Source organism: Microtus ochrogaster, unplaced genomic scaffold (genome assembly GCF_000317375.1).
Source record: "Microtus ochrogaster isolate Prairie Vole_2 unplaced genomic scaffold, MicOch1.0 UNK12, whole genome shotgun sequence".
Classification (NCBI taxonomy): Eukaryota; Metazoa; Chordata; class Mammalia; order Rodentia; family Cricetidae; genus Microtus; species Microtus ochrogaster.
In genome coordinates this window covers 957766-979860 of record NW_004949110.1, presented here as the reverse complement: position 1 = coordinate 979860, position 22095 = coordinate 957766, and the positions used below count along the sequence as shown (strand labels likewise).

The 22095-nt window shown below is 46.4% G+C and overlaps 1 protein-coding gene across 1 annotated transcript in view; it reads left to right on the top strand.

The window, feature by feature from the left end:
* Tbc1d2b (TBC1 domain family member 2B) overlaps nt 1–22095 on the top strand; it is a 71924-nt gene that overhangs the window by 19916 nt on the left and 29913 nt on the right. Inside the window, exons 2-3 of the mRNA XM_005366647.3 lie at nt 5204–5357; nt 15061–15229. Of these exons, the coding sequence (XP_005366704.1) occupies nt 5204–5357; nt 15061–15229 (323 nt within the window). The remainder of the gene's footprint in view (nt 1–5203; nt 5358–15060; nt 15230–22095) is intronic.

Below are 22095 nucleotides of genomic sequence, written 5' to 3'. Positions count from 1 at the left end.
AACTCACAGAGATCCGCCTGCCTCTGCCTCCCGAGTGCCGGATTAAAGGCATGCGCCACCACCGCCCGGCGGTGTATAATTATTTTGAGCACTGCATTGGAAGCCAGCTAGGTTGGAGAGAGAGCAGCCCTTGGGGTCCAAGAGAAGAAAGGGCCAGGGCCTGACTCATCCATGCTTCAGTGGGCTCCAGGATTCGATGCTGTTGTGGCCTAGGCACAGCTGGAGCATCACACGGCACTTGGTAGGCAGCTGTCAGGAGCAGTTCCTCCTCCACTAAATGCCAGGCTTGTCCTCAGAACGGGAATTTTCTATCACAGCTCTTAGAGGCATTAGTTGGCTCCCATGTGACAGTTGCACCTACACAGTCCTCGTCTGCCTGTCTCTCACATCACATCCACTCTGGTTGTCTTCCTTGATCACTCTGTTTTGTTTATTGAGGCAGGATGTCTCACTGAGCCCTGAACTCACAGATTCCAGAGAGTCTGGCGTGCCAGCCCTTCTCTGGCAAAGGATTCTGTCTGTCTGCCTCCCGAGTGCTGGGATTACAGCAGCTGCCACGCTCTTTACATGGATTTTACTTGAGTTCTGGAGACCCAAACCCTCTCCTCTTGCTTACACTGCACGCCCTTTACCCTTGAACCATCTCCCTAGCCCTGATTTCTACATTTGTTTTAAAAAGTCAACAAACCCTTGATAATCACTGCCTCAAGGTAGTTTTGAAGCCTGATTGGCCAGATTTCTGCTACCTGATAAGCCAAGCACAAAGGAATGTAAAGGTCTTTAGCCCCAGGACTTCAGTGAGAGATGACCAGTGTGTTTCTAATTGTTCCTAGTTAGATTTACTCTTCAGAGACTGAAGAAAAGGTTTTCTTGAGGAAAAGCAGATTTCCCATGGGGATTCTACAGAGGTCAGTGAAGAGTCCCTATCAGCAGGTGTATCCCAAGTGTGCTGAGAGCTAGTGTATCTAAGGCCAGATCCAGTCACAGTAGGAGTGCAGGCCTGAGGAGGGACATCAGGCGGTGTCTGTCCTGTCCCTGACCTGAGGTACTTCTCTGTCCTGGGTCTCTCCAGAGCCAGGGTAGTCATAGAGGGGTGGGCAGTCAGGGAGCAGTAGGAGGGCTGGGTCACTCTCCATATATCCTGTCTTAGTTAGGGTTTCTGTTGCTGCTCCATGACCATGGCAACTCTTTAAAAGGAAAGCATTTAATGGATGGCTTAAAAGTTCAGTGGTTTAGTCCATTAACATCATGGCAGGAAGCAAGACAGCATACAGGCAGACATGGTGCTGTAGAAGGAGCGAAGGGTTCTTACTTCTTGACAAGCAGTCAACAGGAAGTGGTCTCAGACTCTGAGCATGACGTAAGCATATCTGAGACCTCAAAGCCCACTTCTGTAGGGATATACTATGTCCAACAAAGCCATACCTCCTAATAGTTCCATTCCCTTATCGAAGCCAATTGTGTTCAAACTACTGCAACCCCTAAGTCATGCCTATCAGTTGGAGTGACTGTGCTTGCCTCACTGTGTGACCTAGGCAAGTCTCATCCCTTCTAGTTCCTGAGGGCAAAGGACTAGGGGGCTTTAGGCTCTGACTCTGGCCACAGTTTAGTCTCATAGTAGCTGAGTTGCTCTGTGGCTCCTTTCTGTCTCCCATAAAGATGCTTGTGTTTTCTTGATTTTGTCCCATGGTCAGGCCCAGCTCTCACCATCCAGCATGCAACCAGCTTGCCACTCAGACCCTAGGCTCTGCCTCAACTGGTGTCAGCTCTGGTCTGACGAATTGATTTCCTTCTCCTCCCCAAGATTATTCTCTAGCACACATACCCCCATTTTCACCAGCGATGTGTTGACTAATGTTGCCATTGCTTCTGCTAAGTTCCATGTTCCACTTCTCTAGGAAGTATTGGTGGATGTTTCTTTCCTACTAGCCACTACCAAGTAATCACACTGAGGCACAATATTACTTATAAATGCTCAGCCAATAGCTCAGGCTTATTACTAACTAACTCTTACAACTTAAATTAACTATGTCCTGCCCCAAAGCTCATGTCTTTATTTCTCCAGCATGTCTTGCTTACTCTTTTATTTATTTATTTATTAAAGATTTCTGCCTCCTCCCCGCCACCACTTCCCATTTCCCTCCCCCTCTCCCAATCAAGTCCCCCTCCCTCATCAGCCCGAAGAGCAATCAGGGTTCCCTGCCCTGTGGGAAGTCCAAGGACCACCCACCTCCATCCAGGTCTAGTAAGGTGAGCATCCAAACTGCTAGGCTCCCCCAAAGCCAGTACGTGCAGTAGGATCAAAAACCCATTGCCATTGTTCTTGAGTTCTCAGTAGTCCTCATTGTCTGCTATGTTCAGCGAGTCCAGTTTTATCCCATGCTTTTTCAGACCCAGGCCAGCTGGCCTTGGTGAGTTCCCGATAGAACATCCCCATTGTCTCAGTGTGTGGGTGCACCCCTCGCGGTCCTGAGTTCCTTGTTCATGCTCTCTCTCCTTCTGCTCCTGATTTGGACCGTCTTGCTTACTCTTTATCTTTCTGACTACTCATTCTCTGATGCCACCCTTCTTCATCCCAGCATCCTTAGTTTGGTTGTCCCATCTGTACTTCCTGCCTGGCTGCTGGCCAGACAGTTCTTTATTAACCAGTGAGATTAATATATAGTCACAGTGTACAGAAGGATTATTCCACAGCAAAGAACTCTGTGAATGAATGAGTGAGAAGTGAACGAGTGAGGGATGAGTGAGTGAGCGAGTTGTTGGCCTGGCCTGGCCCATACTGAGCTGCCTCTCCTGTCTGCTACCTCTGCTGCCCTGCCTGTAGGCTTTTGCAGATGCCCCTCCGCCTGGTGTCCCTTCTTCTCCCTTGTCCTTCAGGATGATGTAAGTATTCCCTTTGAGACTAAGTTTCTAGGGCACCTCTGGCTTTTTTGTTCATTTGTTCCGTCACCTAGTACATCTCCTGCTCTCTGACACTGCAGTAAATGCTGCAGAAACTGACATCTTAGAGTTTGGGTGAACTGGAGAAGAGAGGCAGTAGGCTGCTGCTGGGCTAGCTAGTAGTCTGTGTGCATCAATCTGATAAAACCAGAAAGACAATTCCCTGCTAGACTGGCCAGTGGGAAGCTTGTGGTGCATTTTATTGATTGAACATTAATGTGACAGACTCCAGCCCTCTGTGGACAGTCCCACCCCTAGGGTGGTGGTCCCAAGTTCTTTAAGAAAGCTGGCTGAGCAAGCCAGTAGTAAGCAGTACCCCTCCATGGCCTCTACTTCATCCCTGCCTCTAGGTTCCTGCCCTGTCTTTCTTCAGTGATGGGCTGTGATCAGAACATGTAAGCTTAAAGTTCTTTCTTCCCACGTTGCCTTTGGTCATGGTGTTAGTCAGAACTCTTTAAGGCAATGTATTCTGAAGCTCTCAAGCCCTCAGGTGATCTGTCCTAATCTTTGACTTTCTTTCCCCTCACTTTACATTGCTGCTTGCCTAGGGGTCCTTCTGCAGAGCTGTTGCCTGGGCCCTTTTTCATAGCTCTCAACCTCTGGTGAAAACAATGATTTGTTTTCTTCCTAATGGGCCAGGTCCCAGTAGCTAACAGGTACTCAGTAAAAGCTGTTGAATGAGTGGATAAATTGAGTGATTGGCTGATAGTTGAAAGCATTTTCCATAAATCTCAGAGATCTGTATACACGGTTTTTTTACCTTGGGCCAGGTATGCAGATGTTAGCACGGAAGAGTCCAGACTAGAGTCTTAGTGCCGCAGATTGGTCTGGATAGCAGCAGTTTGGCATCTAGACCTGTTATGTGCTTTCAGGCATGCATTCCCTGTGTCCGAAGTTTTCACACCATGTTGTATGCCAGCAAAGTTCCCACCGTGGTGGTATAGCATTTTTATTCTTGCAAGGGGTCAGCCTGGAGCTTTGTAACCAACATTGTCTATTTGCAGTGGCTCATAGTTTGGGTCCCTTGTACCTTGGTTCATTGTATGTGCACCAATATATGTGTAATGTGTAGTATATTCACGTCTGTGGTATATGTGGGTCACATGCTTGTACATGTACCAGAGGAGGACATTGAATGTCCTTCTCTATCGCACTCCAACCAATTCACTTGAGAAGACAGGTCTCTTTCTGAACTAGAGTGGCCAGCAAGCCCTCTTGGTTTCCTGTCGCTACTGTCATGCCGCTAGGGTTACAGGCAGTTATAAATGACTATTCCTGGCTTTTTACATGGGTTCTAGAGTTTTGAACTCAGGTCCTCATGTTAATGAAGTAAGAACTTTTACCCACTGATCCATCCCCTCAGCTCTTGATTGATCTTTTTCTTTTTTTTTTTTTTTTTAAGGTACTTATGTTACAGAATGAAATCCACTCTTTGGGTATACAGTTCTATGGGTTTGGATCAGTGCATAGAATCATGACTACCATAATGGTTATAATAGGGATAATTCTATCATCCCAGTTGCTCTGGTTTTGCCTCTTTTTGTCAATTCCCATTTCACCCTCAAGCCTAGAAACCCCACATTTGGGGTTTGCTTATGTCCTTGTAAGTTTGCCCTTTTTGACTATTTGGAGACATATGTTACCTTTGTGATGTGGTTTCTTCCACTTGGCAGTATGCTTATGATAGTCATATGTTTTCTGAGTCCATAGTTTGTCCCTTTTGTTGTGTGGATATGCCACAGTCTGTTTGTCCATCTACCAGATGGTGTATATTTTGGCTTGCTGACAGTTTTTAGCAGCTGTGAATAAAGCTCTATGAATGTTCACATACAAGCTTTTGTGTGACCATAGTTCTTACTCCTCCTGGGCATGTATGAGAAGTGAGGCGGTAGTGTCACCCGATGACTGTACGTGTGACTTCATAAGGAACTGTGTGTGTCCACCACAGTTTATGAAAGTTGTAGTTGCATTATACCTTTGTCAGTATACCATACTACAAGATAAAACATTGCATTCTAAACTGAGTACAGTGAGCATACCTGTAATTTCAGAATTTAAAAGACTGAGGTACTGTGGTCATATTAAGTTCAACACCAACCTGAGCTACATAGAGAGCCCTGTTTCAAAAACTGAGTAAGTGACTAACACCAAGTTGCTCTCTTCTTAATGCTGTTCTCTTCCATATGTGTAGTTAGTACACAGATGCTTTTTAGGTCTTTATGTTACTCGTGGCTATAACAAGGTTTCCCTTCCCTCATTCTAGGCTCCTAATCGTGAGCTCATGACTTACTGGCTACAGGAGCTTCAACAGAAAAGATGGGAATATTGCAACAGCCTTGACATGGTGAAATGGGACAGCAGGACTTCCCCAACTCCTGGAGATTTTCCTAAGGGCCTGGTAGCCAGAGATAACACAGGTAAGACACGGGGGGGGGGGGGGGGGCTCCATGTGTTCAATGAAAATAATGATAATCCCTTATGAATGGACTGCAGTCTACCATGCCAGGCGAGAGAGCTATTTTCAAGCTAGTGCTGGCCTGGGTGTCAGACAGGGCTAATACCAAGCATATTGCAGAGATGGTGGAGGGCAACACCTGTGTATAACTGAAATCATGACCCACAGCATATTCCTTCTGATCTGGCTCCAAGGCTAGCCTAACGTCTACCATCACTAAAGACGGAAGTCCACTCACCTAAGTATTTGTGCTTGGGCCAACTTCCTGGACACATTGCATTTCAAATGTGCCAAGAAAGTAACCGCATTCCACTGGTTGTTTTCTAGTATTTCTTAGGAAGGCCTTGAAAGCCAAGCACTGATTTGATTTTATTCCAGATTCATGGCATTTTCATAGGTCCTAGTTTGTCCTGGTCATTTGTACCCTAGAGGGGGTGTAATTTTGTACTTGAAAAGCAAAACTTAAGCCCCATGATCTTCTCGTGATTGTTGATTGTATTGAGCCCTCTAGAAAGAATGGGACAGTTATTTGTAGATCATCTTACAAACCTGCCTCTCCCCCTCTGAAGGCTATAATGTGAGACCGTTTCTTGTTGCTCCCTTTGTTAGCTTGTTAGAACAAGCCTGGAGCTCTAAAGTGAACTCTAAAATGGCCAGGGCATTGTACTAACAATTTAAAAATTATATTTACATGTGTGTATATGTGTGTATACGTGTGTGCATGCACCTGTATGTACTACAGTGAGCGTGTGGAGGTCAGAGGACAGTTTTCAGGTGTCACTTCTCTCTTTCTACCATGTGGTTCTTGGAGATGGATCCGAATCAGGTCATGAACCTCAGCAACAAGCATGTTGACCCACTGAGCTATCTTGCCAGCACTGCAGTAGCATTCTTAGTTAGGCTTTCTTACTGAGATAAGGTCTCACTATGTAGCCTTGGTTAGCCTGGAACTCACTATTTAGATCAAGAGATCACCTACGTCTGCCTCTGGTTCTGGAGTTAAAGGTGTATGACACCATGCCTGGCCTGTACTAACACTACAAAGGAATGTACATAACAATTAAAGCCAGTACAGGGTTTGTTCTAGCATTTCTGTGAAGAGCTATGGTCTGCACTCTGGAAAGTAAGTGGGACCCTCTGCTCGGCAGAGCAAGGGCAGTGGCATCTGAGTTCTGGGCACTTAGCAGCTGTTAGACTAGGATTTTCCTGCCGTGCTTTTCCTGGTTGGGCATTTTTCAACAACTGTCCATACGAGTCAGAGGATCCTACCTGATACTGCCTGTGTTTGTATCTGTGGATGATTTCCTGGGAGTCTTTGTCTGGTTCTTCTGGGAGCAGAAGGGAATCCTTTATGTTCAAGTGCATGCCCCTCTCTAGTTTAGAAAGAACTTCCTGTTGCCTGAGGCTTAGTTTGGTTTGATTAATAAGTTAATTTTTATTTTCATTGTTTTGAGGCAGGCTCTGTAATCTAGGCTAGCCTTGAACTCCTATCCTCCCCCCTCAACTATCTGCTTGTACCACTGTGTTGGTTTATGGGGACCTGGGGTGTGGTGGTTAAGCATTCTGCCAACTGAGCTGCATCTTTATCTTTTTGTTTTGTTTCGTTTTTTTTTTTTTTTTCTGAAACAGGGTCTCATGTAGCCCAAGCTGGCTTCAAACTCAATCTGTAGCTGAGAATGACCTTGAATTCCTAATCCTCCTGCCTCTGCTCTCAACTTGTAGACAGGTATTTGGAAGTCACTGTTAATGTCTTTACCAAGACAGAAGCTCTATATCATATTCAAGGTCTCTCGGGACACTGGGAAGAAACTGTAGGGGCATGGGCAGCCTCCATGCTAGTGGCTTATGCCTTTGGCACTGAACAGACTCCCTTGCCTCCACTCTGGGGACACAGATCACTCCTCTCCAGCAAGGACTTAGATGTGTAGCTGAAAGGAGGGCAAAGAGGTCGTACCTAGGCTTGAGTCCCCTGTCATGGCTGTCCTGCTCCTTGCAAACCGGAGTGTGGCCGTCTCCAGGTCTCATTTGGTTCCCCCTCTGGTTTGTGCTGTGCTATTTGCTCATTCAGCACGTGCCTGAGGTGGGCCCCAGTCTCGTCCTCAAGTGTTCTGTGAGCTAGAGTGTTTGTGCAGAGAAAAGCGAGAAGTTCAAATGGGGGAAGTACAGGGCAGGCTGGGCCCTTGCTGGGCTGAGCTCAGCATTGGGCTTATCGGGGCCTCTCTAAAGACAGATGGCCAGGGACTCTGTCAGTAAAGAGACAGAAAGGGAGAGGAAAGAGCCAGAGAAGAGTCCTTCCGCATTGTCACAGGTCAGTAGGGCTGCAGGAGCCAGCAAAGCCACCCCTGAAGGCCACCCAGACCTGGAACAGACTGGGAGAGCTTGCTGGTTGGCCTTAGAAATTGAGGTGTTTTTTTTTTTTTAATCTAAAGCACAGTGGAGTTTTGAAAATTATCTGTATAGAAATAACCTTAAATGTCTTCTAAATTCTAGATAGGAAATATAAGGAAGAACACTTGAACCACTGAGCCATTTTCAAAATCGTAGCTATCCAGAAAGTGAAACATTCTCAAGTAGAAAGCCAAGAAGACCAGGGACTGGAGGGATGGCTTGGTGGTAAGAATGCTTGTTGCTCTTTCAGATGACTTCAGTTTGGTTCACAACAGCACCCACGTTGGTAGGCTCACAACTGCTTGTAACCGCAGTTCCAGAGGGTCCAGTGCCCGTTTCTGGTCCCTGTGAGCACCTGTACACATACATGGCATATACACACATGGACATATACACATACATTTTAAAGAGAACTGCATCCCAGGCCTTTTAGTTTCATCATCAGAAGGAAAAACTAGTTAAAAGACACATTTTGTGGTTATATGACAATGTCCTTTAATTTTCTGTCATCAGCTGTGGCTAATGTGCTAACTCTAGCTTGACTAGATGACTTTCATAGCACGGGTTTCCAGGAAACATAAAACTTGTCCTATTGCTGTCTAGTCACCTCCCCCAGCTGAACACTTTGTGGTCTTGAGTGTCCATCCATCATGATTCTCCAGGCACCTAAAGCCACTGTGGGGAATTGACGGAATTGACACTTTGCACGCAGAGCTAAGTATTTATCTTGGAAGGCGGTCCTGTCTGGAAGCTTTCTGGTCATCAGGCTCTGAACAGGTCACTTACCCATGACTGCAAGAGTGTACACTGTGCCGTGGAAATGAAATTTGTCCACTCTCCACATCACAGGGATTGGAAGGGAAAACACATGGCTGAGGGTAGAGATACTCTGTACCTGCACACACAGGCATGCTCACACACGTACCCCTGGTAATGTGACTTCAAATGGGTGAGGATTGTGCTTCACTGCATTTAATAGGAAACTGGATTAACAATAACGTTATTTCTTTTTCTCACTTATGGGCAGTTCGGTGTTGGAGCTGACTCCTCGGCCATGTCTAACTGTCCCATGCGTAGGACTGAGTTCCTGACTCATGCTCACTGTCTCTGGGGTAGCACTCCTATCACAGGAGGACGCTTTCACAGAGACCTTCCACTTCTCATTAGCGGTGACTCTCACATGGCCATTCCTTGTGGCTACATCAGATGGTTAGAAGGAAATAAGGAGAGCCAAGTAGTTCAGCTGAGTGTATCCTAAGACGCACAGACTCTCGGGAAGCAGCGTGGACAGTTGGTCGGGAACTGGCTCTGTCCCATAATTTCCTCTGTTTCTGTGTTTCTTGTCTTTGGAGAAAGAGACTTTTGTTTCTTGTGTGGTTGTTCAGCTTTTCAGTCAGGTATTAGAAAGGGGGGTGATCTTCTTCCTCTGTGTGTTCTCTGTCATCTCTTCACAGCCTGGCTTCTGAGGTGGGCCTTAGACACCACCCCCACCCATTGTCTGCCAGAGTCAGTTGGATAAGGACCTAGCTTCGAATTATTGCTTTGGAAAGATAAAATCAACTGTCTACATGTAGAGATCTTCATGGTCGTTAGGAACCAAGAGTCTGCCTGCAGGTTTCCATAGTGCTTGAGAATGCACAGCACTGCATCCAGATTTAAGGAGATGTCCAGTCCACTCGTTCACTGCATTCTCCACAGACCTTAAGAGAAAGAGCAGAGGCATCAGGACCCTGCTCTTGGTGAGACTTCCTGAGCATCAGGCAATGGAGGTATTCCTCACCCTACTCTGCACTCTCTCCTTCCCAGCCCCACGTCTTACTTCAGGACCAGGTGACTCTTATCTCTGACTCGCGGTTTCAGTGTGCTGAGTGCCTCCACATGGTTGGTATTTCTTAAGAAAATTGTGTTGTGAAAACAGCTTGAGGCGACCACATTTCCTCCTCTGCAGAAGACATCACCTCCTGTAACTGTCACACCTTCTGCAGGTCTGTGTGAGTGTGGGCAGGGGTTCTCTAGACCAGTGGTTCTCAACCTTCCTAATGCTGCGTGTTGTGGCGACCCCCCTAAAGTCATGTTCATTGGTACTTCATAACTAGTTTCCTTCTATTATGATCTGCAATGTAAATATCTGAATGCAGGATCGTGACTCACAGGTTGAGAACCACTGCACTAGGCTTTAGGCTGCAAGGAGGCCTGTGGGTGGAGCACACAATAGTCACATGTTGTCTTCTAATGCCACGGCCCTATGCAGTGATCACAGTTGTGTGTCTGTCTGTATTACCCTGTTTGTGAAATGCTACAAAATACCCTGCAGCTTCCCCGTATGAGCCATGGTCATAGCAGCACTGTTTCTGAGAGGCGTGTATCACTGTGATTCAGCACATCTCAGCAACCCCTTCTGGGAAATGAGACGTTCTCAGAGCCAGGTTCTTTGGAAGTCAGGCTGTGGGGGAGATATGGAGTGAAAATTCAGCTCTGTGTGGAGGGGCCTCTGGAAACCCAGGAGAGGGGTCTGAAAGGAGGCTGTGCACAGCTGGCCAGGATCTGGGCCCATGGAGGCATCCTGAACCAGGCTCTGGGTTTGAGTCTGTACAAGTGAAGACAGGGGTGCTGTACTATAAATGGCAGCTGGGCCTGAGACTGCTGAAGATCAGGGATGGATGGGGAGGAGAGAGGAAAGCTGAGTCTGGTGCACCCCTACTAATTCAAAGAACTGTAGCACAATTAACAAAAACCCAGAGACAGATATTGGGGTTCAAGCTAAAGACCAGAAAAGCAAAACAGCCAAGCTCCTAGAGAAGTCTTACCTCTACCAAGGCTGGGCGACTGCAGACTGAGCCCTGAGCATTGTCTCCTCCCATCCTATATTCCCCGCTAGTGCTGGGATTAAAGGCACGTGACTCCCTAGTACTGGGATTAAATATGTGAGCCACCACCACCTGGATCTCTTTCTGCCTTGTTCTTGGGTAACCCAGGGTGGCCTTGTACTGCCTCTGTCTCCCAAATCCTGGGATTAAAGGTGTGTGGCACATTGCCTAACCTCTTGTGACTTAGCTTTGCCCTTCTGATATTCAGGCAAGCTTTTATTTATTAAAACATAAATATCACTATAGGGAACTTACCAGGAAATGGCAGGAAGAGGAAAATCAGGAGAAAGCATGAGTGTCAGTCCATTGAGAACTCTGTCACCTCCTGCGTCATTTCCTCAGCCCACAGGAAGCCATTCTCACCTCACAGCAACTTACTGTCATTAGCTATTTGGCCGGTCATGTTACCCATTTCACCTGCACCCCTCTGCTGCTCCGTGTTATTTGCTTTTAGTGAATCAGACAGAGCCCCAGGCTTCAGGCTGTGTTCTTGGTGGGAATTATGAGCAGATGGATCAGCTTTAACCTCGGCACACAGGCTGGTCCTCCCCAGGGGCTCTCAGAACCCTGACTTTTTGTGTCTCTATGGGAACTACAGCTTCATGAAGGTGTCCCTGCTCCTGACCGCGTACTCCTCCCCAATCTGGACTGGGATTGTAGCTCCGTGGTGGAGTACTGGCCTCAGAGCCCGTAGTCCTCGTTCAGCACATCCTGTCCTCCCCCACCTCCTGTGGAGTTGCCAGTTCCTGTCCCCACCCCCACACTGGTGTGGGGAAAATGGCCATCTTCTCCGTGAGGATTCCCTGGGACATGCATGCACTTTGTAGACATACAGAAGTTTCTCGCAAGGTAAGAGCAGGAAGGGAGGGAACAGACTCACAGGCTGGTCAGGTGAGCATCAGCACTTTTGTGGGAGAGCTGTGGCAGGAAACTGGGACATTGCAGGGAATGAAATCTAGGGGTTGCCATAGAATAGGGCCCGAGGAAGTGTACTGTAGTCCAGCTCTCCAAGGTTTATCACGAAATGCCTAAAAAGAATGGAAGACACCCTCCAGGCAGATTTTCTCTTCCCACTGCAGTTGCCAGACAAAGAATATGCGCCATGCTCCGAGCAGCTCCCAGTCCCCTGCTCTCCTTCTAGAGGCTTCCTGAATGCAGCTGTCAGGGACATACTGAAGAGAATCCAGCAGCTATACTTTGGGTGAAGTGTTTTTAAAAACCAAACCAAACAAAAAAACAAGCAAAAGTAAATTGAAGCTGCAGTCGCTGTAAAAATATACTCAGGACTGGAGAGGTGGCTCAACAGTTAAGATCACTTGCTGAGTTATTTTCTCAACACCCACATGGCAGTCCACAACCATTCATAACTCCAGTTCCAAGGGTTCTGGCACCCTTTTCTGACCTCCATGGGTATCAGGCCTGTACATGGTAAACATATATATGTAGGCAAAGTACTCAAACATGTAAAATTTAATAAGCAAATAAATAAATAAGCAAGCATACCCAGCCAGGAAGCCGCTGCTTTTTCAGACATTGATGACTTTTAAGTATCATTTCTACACAAGACCCCACTAGAAATCATTTCTGCAGCATGGCCTTCCATGGTCTCCCTGTAGACCTTTTCTGCCCCTGCACCCTCCAGCTCCTCTAAAGTCCTTGAGTAGGCAGGGGTTTGCCGCAAGCCCTGGGTTTTCATGGTAATAGGTACCTTGCCACATCCGAGAGTGTGATAGCGCTTGCTCCTGCAGGGCCTCACGACCTCGCTGCCAGCCCACACAGGAAAAAGAACTGCACCTGCTGAGTGTAGCTGTGGATACAGCTGGTTGCTTGTTTCCTGGTTAGGCTTAGAACGACCATGCTCTTACTCAAGTTGGGTCTGTGAGAGGCCTGCCTTCAGAAAGTCTGTAGAACAGCTCTGACTTTTCTGAAGTAAAGAGTAGACCTTCCATCCCTGTGTGCCCGTGGACTAATGCGAGTACTAACAGGTGGTAAGTGCCTGCTATATTTTGACTGTCGGGTGCTGACCAATGTCTTCTTTGCTTTTTAGCCATATGTGTTACTGCCAAAACAGGTGACTCTTATCCCTGGCTCGGGCATTTAGTGTCATGACACAGTAGCTAGAGAGTGGCCTGAATTCGTGGTGCCTGAACTTTTTTCTTTTGCTTATTAGATCTCCTTTCCAAATGAAATCTTAAGGGGAACCCCAACATCTAAGTGAAGAGAGCAGCCACTGCGCTTTTCCTCCTCCCCTGCCATCAGTCCCCAGGCATCTCCTGGAACCCTAAGACCCAGAGCAAGGGTCTGGCCACCAGAACTCCATGCATCCTCTGGTGACTGGGAGCTGGCCATGCTGACCTTCCTTAAAGAGTTTTCCTTTAACTCAGGACTGCGAGGGGTACACCCACACTCTGAGACAATGGGGATGTTCGTTCGGGAATCCACCAAGGCCAGCTGGCCTGAATCTGAAAAAGCATGGGATAAAACCAGACTTGCTGAACATAGCGGACAATGAGGACTACTGAAAACTCAAGAACAATGGCAATGGGTTTTTGATCCTACTGCACGTGCTGGCTTTGGGGGGGCCTGGGCAGTTTGGATGCTCAACTTACTGAACCTGGATGGAGGTGGGCGGTCCTTGGACTTCCCACAGGTCAGGGAGCCCTGATGGCTCTTCGGGCTGATGGGGGAGAGGGACTTGATCGGGGGGGGCAGGGGAAATGGGAGGCGGTGGCGAGGAAGAGGCGGAAATCCTCAATAAATAAATAAATTAAAAAAAAAACAACAAAAAAAAGAGTTTTCCTTTAGAGTAGCAGCTCGGTATCATGGGTGCTATTCCCTCAGCACTTGGTGCTTAAAACATGACGGCGTATATATAAGCTGTGTGTTGTTCTCCCGACAGCAGCCCCTGTTCCTGTCACCCTCGAGGCTCTTTTACAGAGCATTCTGGAGCCTTTCCCACTGACACTGACGGCAGTCAAGTCAGTGAGCTGCCTACAAAGTAAGAGCCTCTGAGAAGACATTCCCAACCAGGACATCCGTCTCCAGGGGCAGTCGCTGCCCAGGATTCTTGGGCCCTGTTTTCTTGGCTAGCTTTTTGTGGAGACCAGTCCTAAGCCGCCCTGGGCAGTGCTGGTCCTATTAGAAACAAATTTTCTTCTTGGCTGTCAGTAGTTATCAGTTCTAGTCAACCTGTGTTTTCATAGTAATATTGTGAACACTGTTAAAAAGACATGTAGACCGAGTTGGTTCTAATGAAATAGCATGAAGTTCTGTTCACAAACATTCGTTATTCTCAGGTGTTGGGACTGGGAAGAATACAAGATGTTTGGCTTGTTAGGGTTATTTCTTTAATCAGGGTGGAAAACAAGTAACAGTGTTACCTTCCTGTTTATTAGATGACTTGAGTTACTATTTTTATTACTTTATGACATTTTTATTTCCTACCCTTACCTGTTTTTCTAATTTTGAAACAATTAACATGTTGCTTGAAGCAGATATTATTTAAGCTATAAATATTGTTATTTCTAAATAAATCTTGAGCATCATATTATTTCAAGCTGCAACATCTCCAGAAGTTACATTTTTTAAATTATTTTATTTGTATGTATGAGTGTTTGGCTCTGTGTGTGTGTGTGTAGTGTGTGTGTGGCATGTTTGTAAGTATTCCACATGACCACAGTAGCTGTAGAGGCCAGAAGAGGGCATCACATCTCCTGAAACTGGAATTACAGACTAGTAAGCTGCCACGTAGGTGCAAGGAAACTGAACTTAGATCCCCTCTACAAGAGCAGTCAGTGTTCTTTATCCCTGAGCCAACTCTCCAATTCTCAAAGCTTACATTTTAAAGAAAAGTTTTGAACTTGAACCATGTTTGGGTGTCATTGCTTTTGCCTGTGAGTTTGCTGAGATCCTGTTCTGTGATAAAACTTATTTTTTCACTGTCACAGTTTGCGGTTTGGAAAACATGTTCATATCTGTAATCTCTCCGTTTCCCTAGAAGAAACAGAGTAAATAGAGTGTACAAAGCTGATCCTTGCTTTCCTATTTTCAAATAGCAGTTTAATCCTGGAAATTGTTCCTTATCAATACAGGTGAGTGGATCCTGTCATAAGACTGATCTATAAGACTAGAGGGGTATTGTGCCTTTTCTCTCTCCCTGAACCAACAGTTAATTTTGGTAGCCTTGAAACACATCATCACCTTACTATGAGAAGCATGGCTCTACTTTAGAAGATAGCACACGAGCACAAAAGCCACCCACAGACCATGATTTTATATAGCATGCATCAAAATGTGCTGTTAACATATGGCTGATATTCTTATGTAGTATGGCAAATCAGTGTTTTATGTGGGATGACAGGTTTCCTGGGAAAGTTTGGGGTAACTGACAATTGTTTACCTTTCTTTCAGATATAATTTCCCAGCACCCAAATCCTTCTGCGGAAAAAGCCAGAACTGTGCTCGCGGTGGAAGCTGCCCCTGGAGAGCTGGTGGGAGACCGAGCTGCTCGCCAGCCAGCCCCAGGGCTTCCGAATTCCATTAACTTTTACTCTCTGAAGCAGTGGGGTAATGAGCTCAAGTGAGTCTTTGGGAAGTAGCATATGCTATTGAAGATGGGTTTCCTTTTATAATGAGTTATAATGTGGGTTTATATATGTTTATATGTGACATCATAAAGCCACTTTACATGTATGAAGGGTCTTTGTGCTTTGCAGCACTTTCACACATAGGTCATTTTCTTAAACAGTATGCCTGCTGTGTTTCTGGTACCATTCCAAGAGTCATCACGTGGTTTCATCTGATTGCTTGACTATGTCTGGTAGATCAAATGGCTGACATTTTACAGAGACTGAAACTAGCTGAAGGGGGGGGTGGTCTGAGCTGACAAGGCTTCTAGATGCAGGGCTGGGCTTTTTGCCCCTCCCACTTCACACTGTTCCCAAATCTCAGGACTGGCCCAGAGTTCTGTGCTCTGTCGGTGCATGGGCCAGTAAGAATGGACGTGTGTTTTTGTTTGTTTTTAAGAAAGGCTTTGTTGCCTTCTGATGATCAAGCATAACACCCTACTGAACATTTTACAAAATACCTTAGATTCAGCAAACAGTAGAGAAAATGCTAGTTGTTGAACTTATTGGCCTTCCCGTTCACCCACTGTACAGTCTTGGGTAAATCTACTGAGTCTCACTTTGTATATTTGTGTGTTGAATACATTTTTAAAACCAAAAAAAAAAAAAAGAAAGGCTTTGTTGAGATCTCCTGAGTAAATTGGGAGTATGGGGATCATAGTAGAAGGTGCAGAGGGGAGTGGAGAAAAATATATAGCCCAATAAAAACAATTAAAGGAAGGCCTTGTTGAAATTATATATAATTTATCCATTTACAATATAGTATTTTGTGGTTTTTCATACATCCAGAGATATATAATCAATTATAGAACATTTTGTTGTTGTTGCTGTTTGGTTTGTTTGTTTGTTTAGCCAGGGCTAGTCTTGAACTTGCAGCTGCCCTGCTGTCTCAGTTTCTCAGGTCAGGGATTATAAGCGTGGGTGAGCCGGACTCAGTTTTAGAATGTTTCCATGACCCTCAGAAGTTGTGCAATCCTTTCCTGCCTCTCTTGCCTTCTTTCCCCCTCTCCACCTTCAGTCGCAGGCAACCACTAATCTGCTTCTGACTGTGTGGATTTGTTTGCTCTGAACCTTTCATGTAAGTGGGATTGCACAATACGAGCCCTTTATGTGGCTTTCTGCACTTAGCATAATGTTGTCAAGATTTATCAAGGTAGTAGTGTTTAAATATCTCACATTTTTTCCTGGCTAAATACTGTCCATGTATACTGTCCTAGTTTTGTTTCCTGTTACTGTGGTAAGGCACTCTGACAAAAGTGACTTTATTTATCGGGCTTACAGTTCCAGGTGTGCTCTGCAGTTGTGCGAAAGTTAAGGCGGCAAGGACCTGGAACAGCCAGGCAAATCCAGGCAAGAGCAGGGAGGAAGGAATGCACGTCGCGCTCAGCTCCCTTTCTCCTCATACATAGTCCAGGACCCAAACGGCTCTTCCCACCTTGATTAACGTAACCAAGACCGTCCCCGCAGGCCTGCAAGCACTCTTACCTACAGAGTCCTCTCCACAGCCCCAGTGTCATCTGTGTGACCCTAGCCATCCCACTAGTGTGAATCGACTGCTGTCCTACTGTGGAATTGGTTTGCATGTCAATGATGACTAACAGCATCTTTTCCCGCGTAGCCATTTGTGCCTCCTTCTGTGTTGGATCTGTTCAACATAACAGATCCTTTGCCTGTTTAAAATACTATTGGCTTTTTAATTACTGAGTTGTATGAATTGTATGGAGACAGTTCATCTATATTGGCAGCAATACGTTTGGTGGACACAGATTCTTAGGAGATTTGGCTTAAGTTAGAAATGAGTTAGTAGGAAGGTTTGTGTTCTGTGCATGAGCCCAGAAGAGAGAATATATGTCACTTTTGTATGTGACAGCTCTTAAAACTAGTTTGGAGTTAATGTCAACAGGAGCAATGCCAGCTGTGCTGTTGTAGCGTTGCATGCTGTAAGAGGCCGACTCCTTGAGAGAATTCTCAGCTGTGCCGCTTCATAATCGACTGTCTCACGCAAGTTGCTTACCATTCTGTGCCTGTGTTTCTCATTTGTAAGTAAGCTTGTATACCTCATGGGATGGACTGGATGATGATAAGTTAATACAAGCAAGCAACATGGAACAGAGCCTGGGGGGGGGGGTCTTGTGACGACTGCTCTCTACAGAAGAGGGATGCTCAGACAGATCTCAAGTGCTTGTGTTTTTTCTTTTCTTTTAGCTTGTGGGCATGCTGTAGGAGGTTAAAACAAAATGACCTGGGTGACTGGAGAACCTTTATAGTTCCAGGGATTGGGACATGCTAAGCAAGCTCATGCCCTCCCAGCTACAACCCCAACCTGGAGAAAACTTAATGACCTTAGAAATAGTAAAGCTATTTTTCCCCAAAATGAATGGCTCAAAGGTTCTATTTTTGTAATGGATTCAAACTCGCATCAAGATTGATTGTGGGCCGGGCGGTGGTGGCGCACGCCTTTAATCCCAGCACTGGGGAGGCAGAGGCAGGCGGATCTCTGTGAGTTCGAGACCAGCCTGGTCTACAGAGCTAGTTCCAGGACAGGCTCCAAAGCCACAGAGAAACCCTTTCTCCAAAAACCAAAAAAAAAAAAAAAAAAAAAAAGATTGATTGTGGTCAGGTTTGAAGATGACGTGTGTGTAGCTTCATTGTGTTCATTAGTTCAGCTGGGGCCCTCCATTGAAATCACCTGGTGAGCTGAGAGTTTAAATTCCACACTTTTCCACAATGCCTGAGGGCCCAAGCTCTGCTTCCACAGCTGAGGTTCAGATTTGCTGGAGTCTAATAGCTGATGCTGTTTTAGTTACTGTTCAGTTGTGGTGACAGAGTACCATGGCCAAGGCAACTTATAAATGTTTGGTTTGGGGCTCATAGTTGCAGAGTCCCCATCATAGTAGAAGCAGGCCGGCAGGCAGGCAGGCATGGCACTAAGCAGTAGCTAGGAGCGTGCACCCCTATCTCCAAGTAGGAAGCAGGGGTACTAAGTGGGAATGACCTGGGCTTTTGAAACTTCAAAGCCCACCCCTAGTGACACACCTCTTCCAACAAGACCATACCTCCTAATCCTTCCCAAAGAGTTCCACTAGCTAGGGGCCAAGTATTTAAATATCTGAGGAACATTCTTCTTCATACTACCCTGATGTTCATTGTACCTATTCTTGTATTGTGTGATTGAATCACTTAGTAATCTCTTAAAATATATTTTTTTCTATTGAAAGTTAGATGCTTAGGAAGAAAATTGATAAAGGTTATTATGCCACTAAAATATTGTTGAGACAATGTGGATGGCATGGTTTTGAGGAATCAAGAAGAAAAACTAGCAAAAGCCTGTAATCTAGGCCTACATTGTAAGTGTATTCTTTATTCCATTAAGAGCAGCAGCAGCAGAGAAACAGAATTGGAAAAGGCGGGTGACATCTTACAAGTGTGGATTATCCAGGCAGGGCAGACTGCAGCCAGTAGCCCTGGCAGGCGAATCCTCTTACTCACTCCTGCATAGGCACCTCTGTTGTAGGTGTAGTTACTTTACTTAGTTCCCTGCTTTAATGGCTTTCTCATTTAACCTACCCCATCCATCAGGTAACGGAGCTTGACCCCGTAAGAAATTCCAGGTGGTCTGTATGAATAATCACAGCCTCGTAGAGTCTAGCTGGTTGGTAGTGCTCAGCCAGGTCTGGCTAGAGGATACAGTGCTACAGGTACTGCTCTCAGTCTTTGAGGCCATAAACAGTGTGGGCCTTCCCTTCATGTCAGGTGGAGAACACCTCCCCCCAATGCATGGGAAGTCTGAGCCTGCTGGGAAGGTGTGCTTACCTTTAAGGTTGTCTCTGCTGAGTCTTCTACTGATTCTGCCGCTGGCTGTGTCCTGGGCCCTTTGTTTCTCTTTTCCTCATGACCCTTCGAGCCTGGTGGCAATGTCACTTGTCTATGTGACTCAGATTCCTAGGAATCCACTGGTTTTGCCATTTAGGGCTTTGCCTGGTTACTCATCTCTTTCAGAGCCCCATTTCAAAGAGAAGGTCACCCCAGCCCAAACCAATGCCCAGATATCTGGTGTATTTGGGGAAGTCATTTATGTCTGTGGCTATGTGGTACTTGCTTATGTTTTCCTTGTTTTAAAGCGTAGCTCAGTCTTTGCCAAGAAAGTGAGGATTGTAGTCATGCTGCTGCCTCACGGTGTTTGCAGAACCTGGCCTTCTTGGGGAAGCACGGGGATGGGGAAGGGCAGGCTGTGTATGCTGCCATGTCGATGCCCAGTCTTTCCTACAAGCTTCCTAGGACATAGCATTGTTTGCACCTAGCCAGCCCTCCTCGCCAGCAGTCCTTCCCCTCTTGATTGGAACCATGCTCTTCCAGAGGCCCGTTCATTAGCAGGACTGCTACAGCTTTAGAGAAGTCATGGTTGTGCCTTGCAGACAGGAAGACCTTAGCCATGGCTGGAATGGTATCTGACGCAGTATAGGAAAACAGACCCCAGAGAATGTCAGTCCCTGCCTTATCCAAGGCCATCAAGCAGTTAGCCCAAATTTCCTAATTTTAATTAGAGCTGGGGGCTATATAAGAAGGAACAGTTAGTATCTTCTGCTGGGCCTGATGGACCCACTTGTTGCAAGAGTCAAGTTCTCAGTAGCCTGAGTCAACTCTTTCTGCTCTCTTGGTGCCTCAGATTACCCAGCATGACCTCCCCAACTCAAGAGCCTTCCTGTAATCACAGCAACAGAGTTCCTTTCCTGAGATTCAGATGTGGCCCTTGTGGGCAGTGGGCATTATTTGTCCCATCACGTTGGCGTTTTCCACTGCTTCCTGCTTTCTCTCGCCTCCCCAGCACTGCTCCATCTCCCATGGAATACGGGTATTGTGATAGGGGTCAGTGGGACAAGTGGTAGGAAGCACAGCCTGGGCCCTCAATCTTCTCTGAAATACTCAGACCTTGGACCCCAAGCTCTGGCCTAGATGAGCCCAGAGCCGCCTGGCTTGCATGTTGCCACCCACCAGCTTCATTCAGCCTGTCCTTTCTTAGTCCTGCGTTTCTACTTGACAGTGAAAGGCATACATGCTTACAAAGAAAGAGGCCTGTTCCTGCTGAGGGGCTTGGAGCTAAAACAGAGGCCTTTCTCAATCCACATTCTAGAAGTTGCTACTAGAAATAGAGTCATAGATGGAAGCGCTCTGGAATTCTCTCTGCCTGTTGAAAGAGACCCTGCAGTACACACTCTCTCAGTGCCTTCATGTTCTGACGTTTCCATCCCAGTCACGAGGTCCACTGCTCCAGTGCTCTTCCCTGCAGAGTGAGAGGCTTGGCAGTGATGGAGCGTGGGTGACAGCTCCAGGATTCCGGGGTTGAGCACTGTATGGTCTGGATGGCCTCACTCAATAGCTCTTCTGGGGCTACAGACAGATTCAGGAGTGTGGGTGTGCCCTTTGTTTAACCTGTTTCCTACTTGTGGGTATATCTGCTCATCAGTTCAGAGGAAAAAATGCTGAGTCACCTCCAGTGAGAGGGTACCTCCTGTTTTGTTTTCTGAAAACAGTCTGAGGGAAAAGAGCTGAGTACTGCCCCTTGGGGTAGCCTGCTTCCTTGCTGCCCCCAGCCTTCTTTAACTACCCAGACCCTCCACCTTAGCCCACCTTTCACCACTGAAAAAGGCTGGGTGCTGTGCAGGCAGCATGTGAACTGTAGGCTCAGGAGAGATTTGATGGGCCGTTCCAAACCCTTCTCTCAACTTATAAAGCCCACTAGCTCGTCGAGATTACAGTGAGTATTGAGTACATAGTTACTGTGTTATTTGAATAACTTTAAGTTATATTTATTTGTTTGGGAAAGTGTGGCACAGTGTGTTGCACAATAAAGATTTGGATTCTGCCAAGAACGCACTCACCCAGAGATGGCTAAAAGTACTTGAGCTGAAAGAGACTTCACTTTGAAGCCAGTCTCATTTCCCTTTACCCAAGCCTTGGCAGTTGTCACAGCGCTCCAGAGCTGTCCCTCAACGGCAGGGGTTTGCGACAGCCTGGAAACAAACTCTGGTGGGGGGAGCAGAGGACATGAAGTTAGTTATTGAAACTGCCTTTCTTCCTGCACAGGCTGCGTTTGGGTCTTCTCTGCTCTCATTTCTCCTTTCAGGGTTGGCTTGAAGAACGAGAGCAGCAGACAGGGCTCCAGTTGCGCCTCAGCTCGCTGCTGCACACGCCATTCTTCAAGAAAGAACAGGAGCACATTTTGAAGCTGTAGCAAATGGCAAGGAGATTTTTTACCTCCTGAAACATGTAGGAGAATAGGAACAAGGAGTTCTGGCCTGGAGAATGTCACAGAATGTTGGGGCAGGATCACAGGTGCAGGGACTGTGCAGGGGTAGGGAAAGCATTTGTGAGACTTCCTTTTCTTCCAGAGCAACTATTTTGAAATCATTTTCTGTACAGTTCTGGGGTGTTATGAAGCCAGAGTTGACCATGACAGCAGCGTGATCATTAGGTTCCCCTGGGGATTGACAGAGCTCCAGCATGTCCAGAGCCAGGCACCAGGAGAGATTAAGCTTGAGTAATGTGCAACATGCTTACCCTGTGTACTTCCCTCTGGTCTCAGTCCTTCAGGTGTTAGACAGGTGTAGTCACCAGGTTTTAGGGTAAAGCTGTGTGTGTGTGTGTGTGTGTGTGTCTGTGTGTGTGTGTGTGTCTGTGTGTGTGTCTGTGTGTATAAAGTGATACCTTAACATCTTTTCCCAGCAGTATGATAACCTACGTGTACTTTATAATTTCTTTGTGTTCTTCTAATTTTTTTTTTTTTTTTGTTTTTTCGAGACAGGGTTTCTCTGTGGCTTTG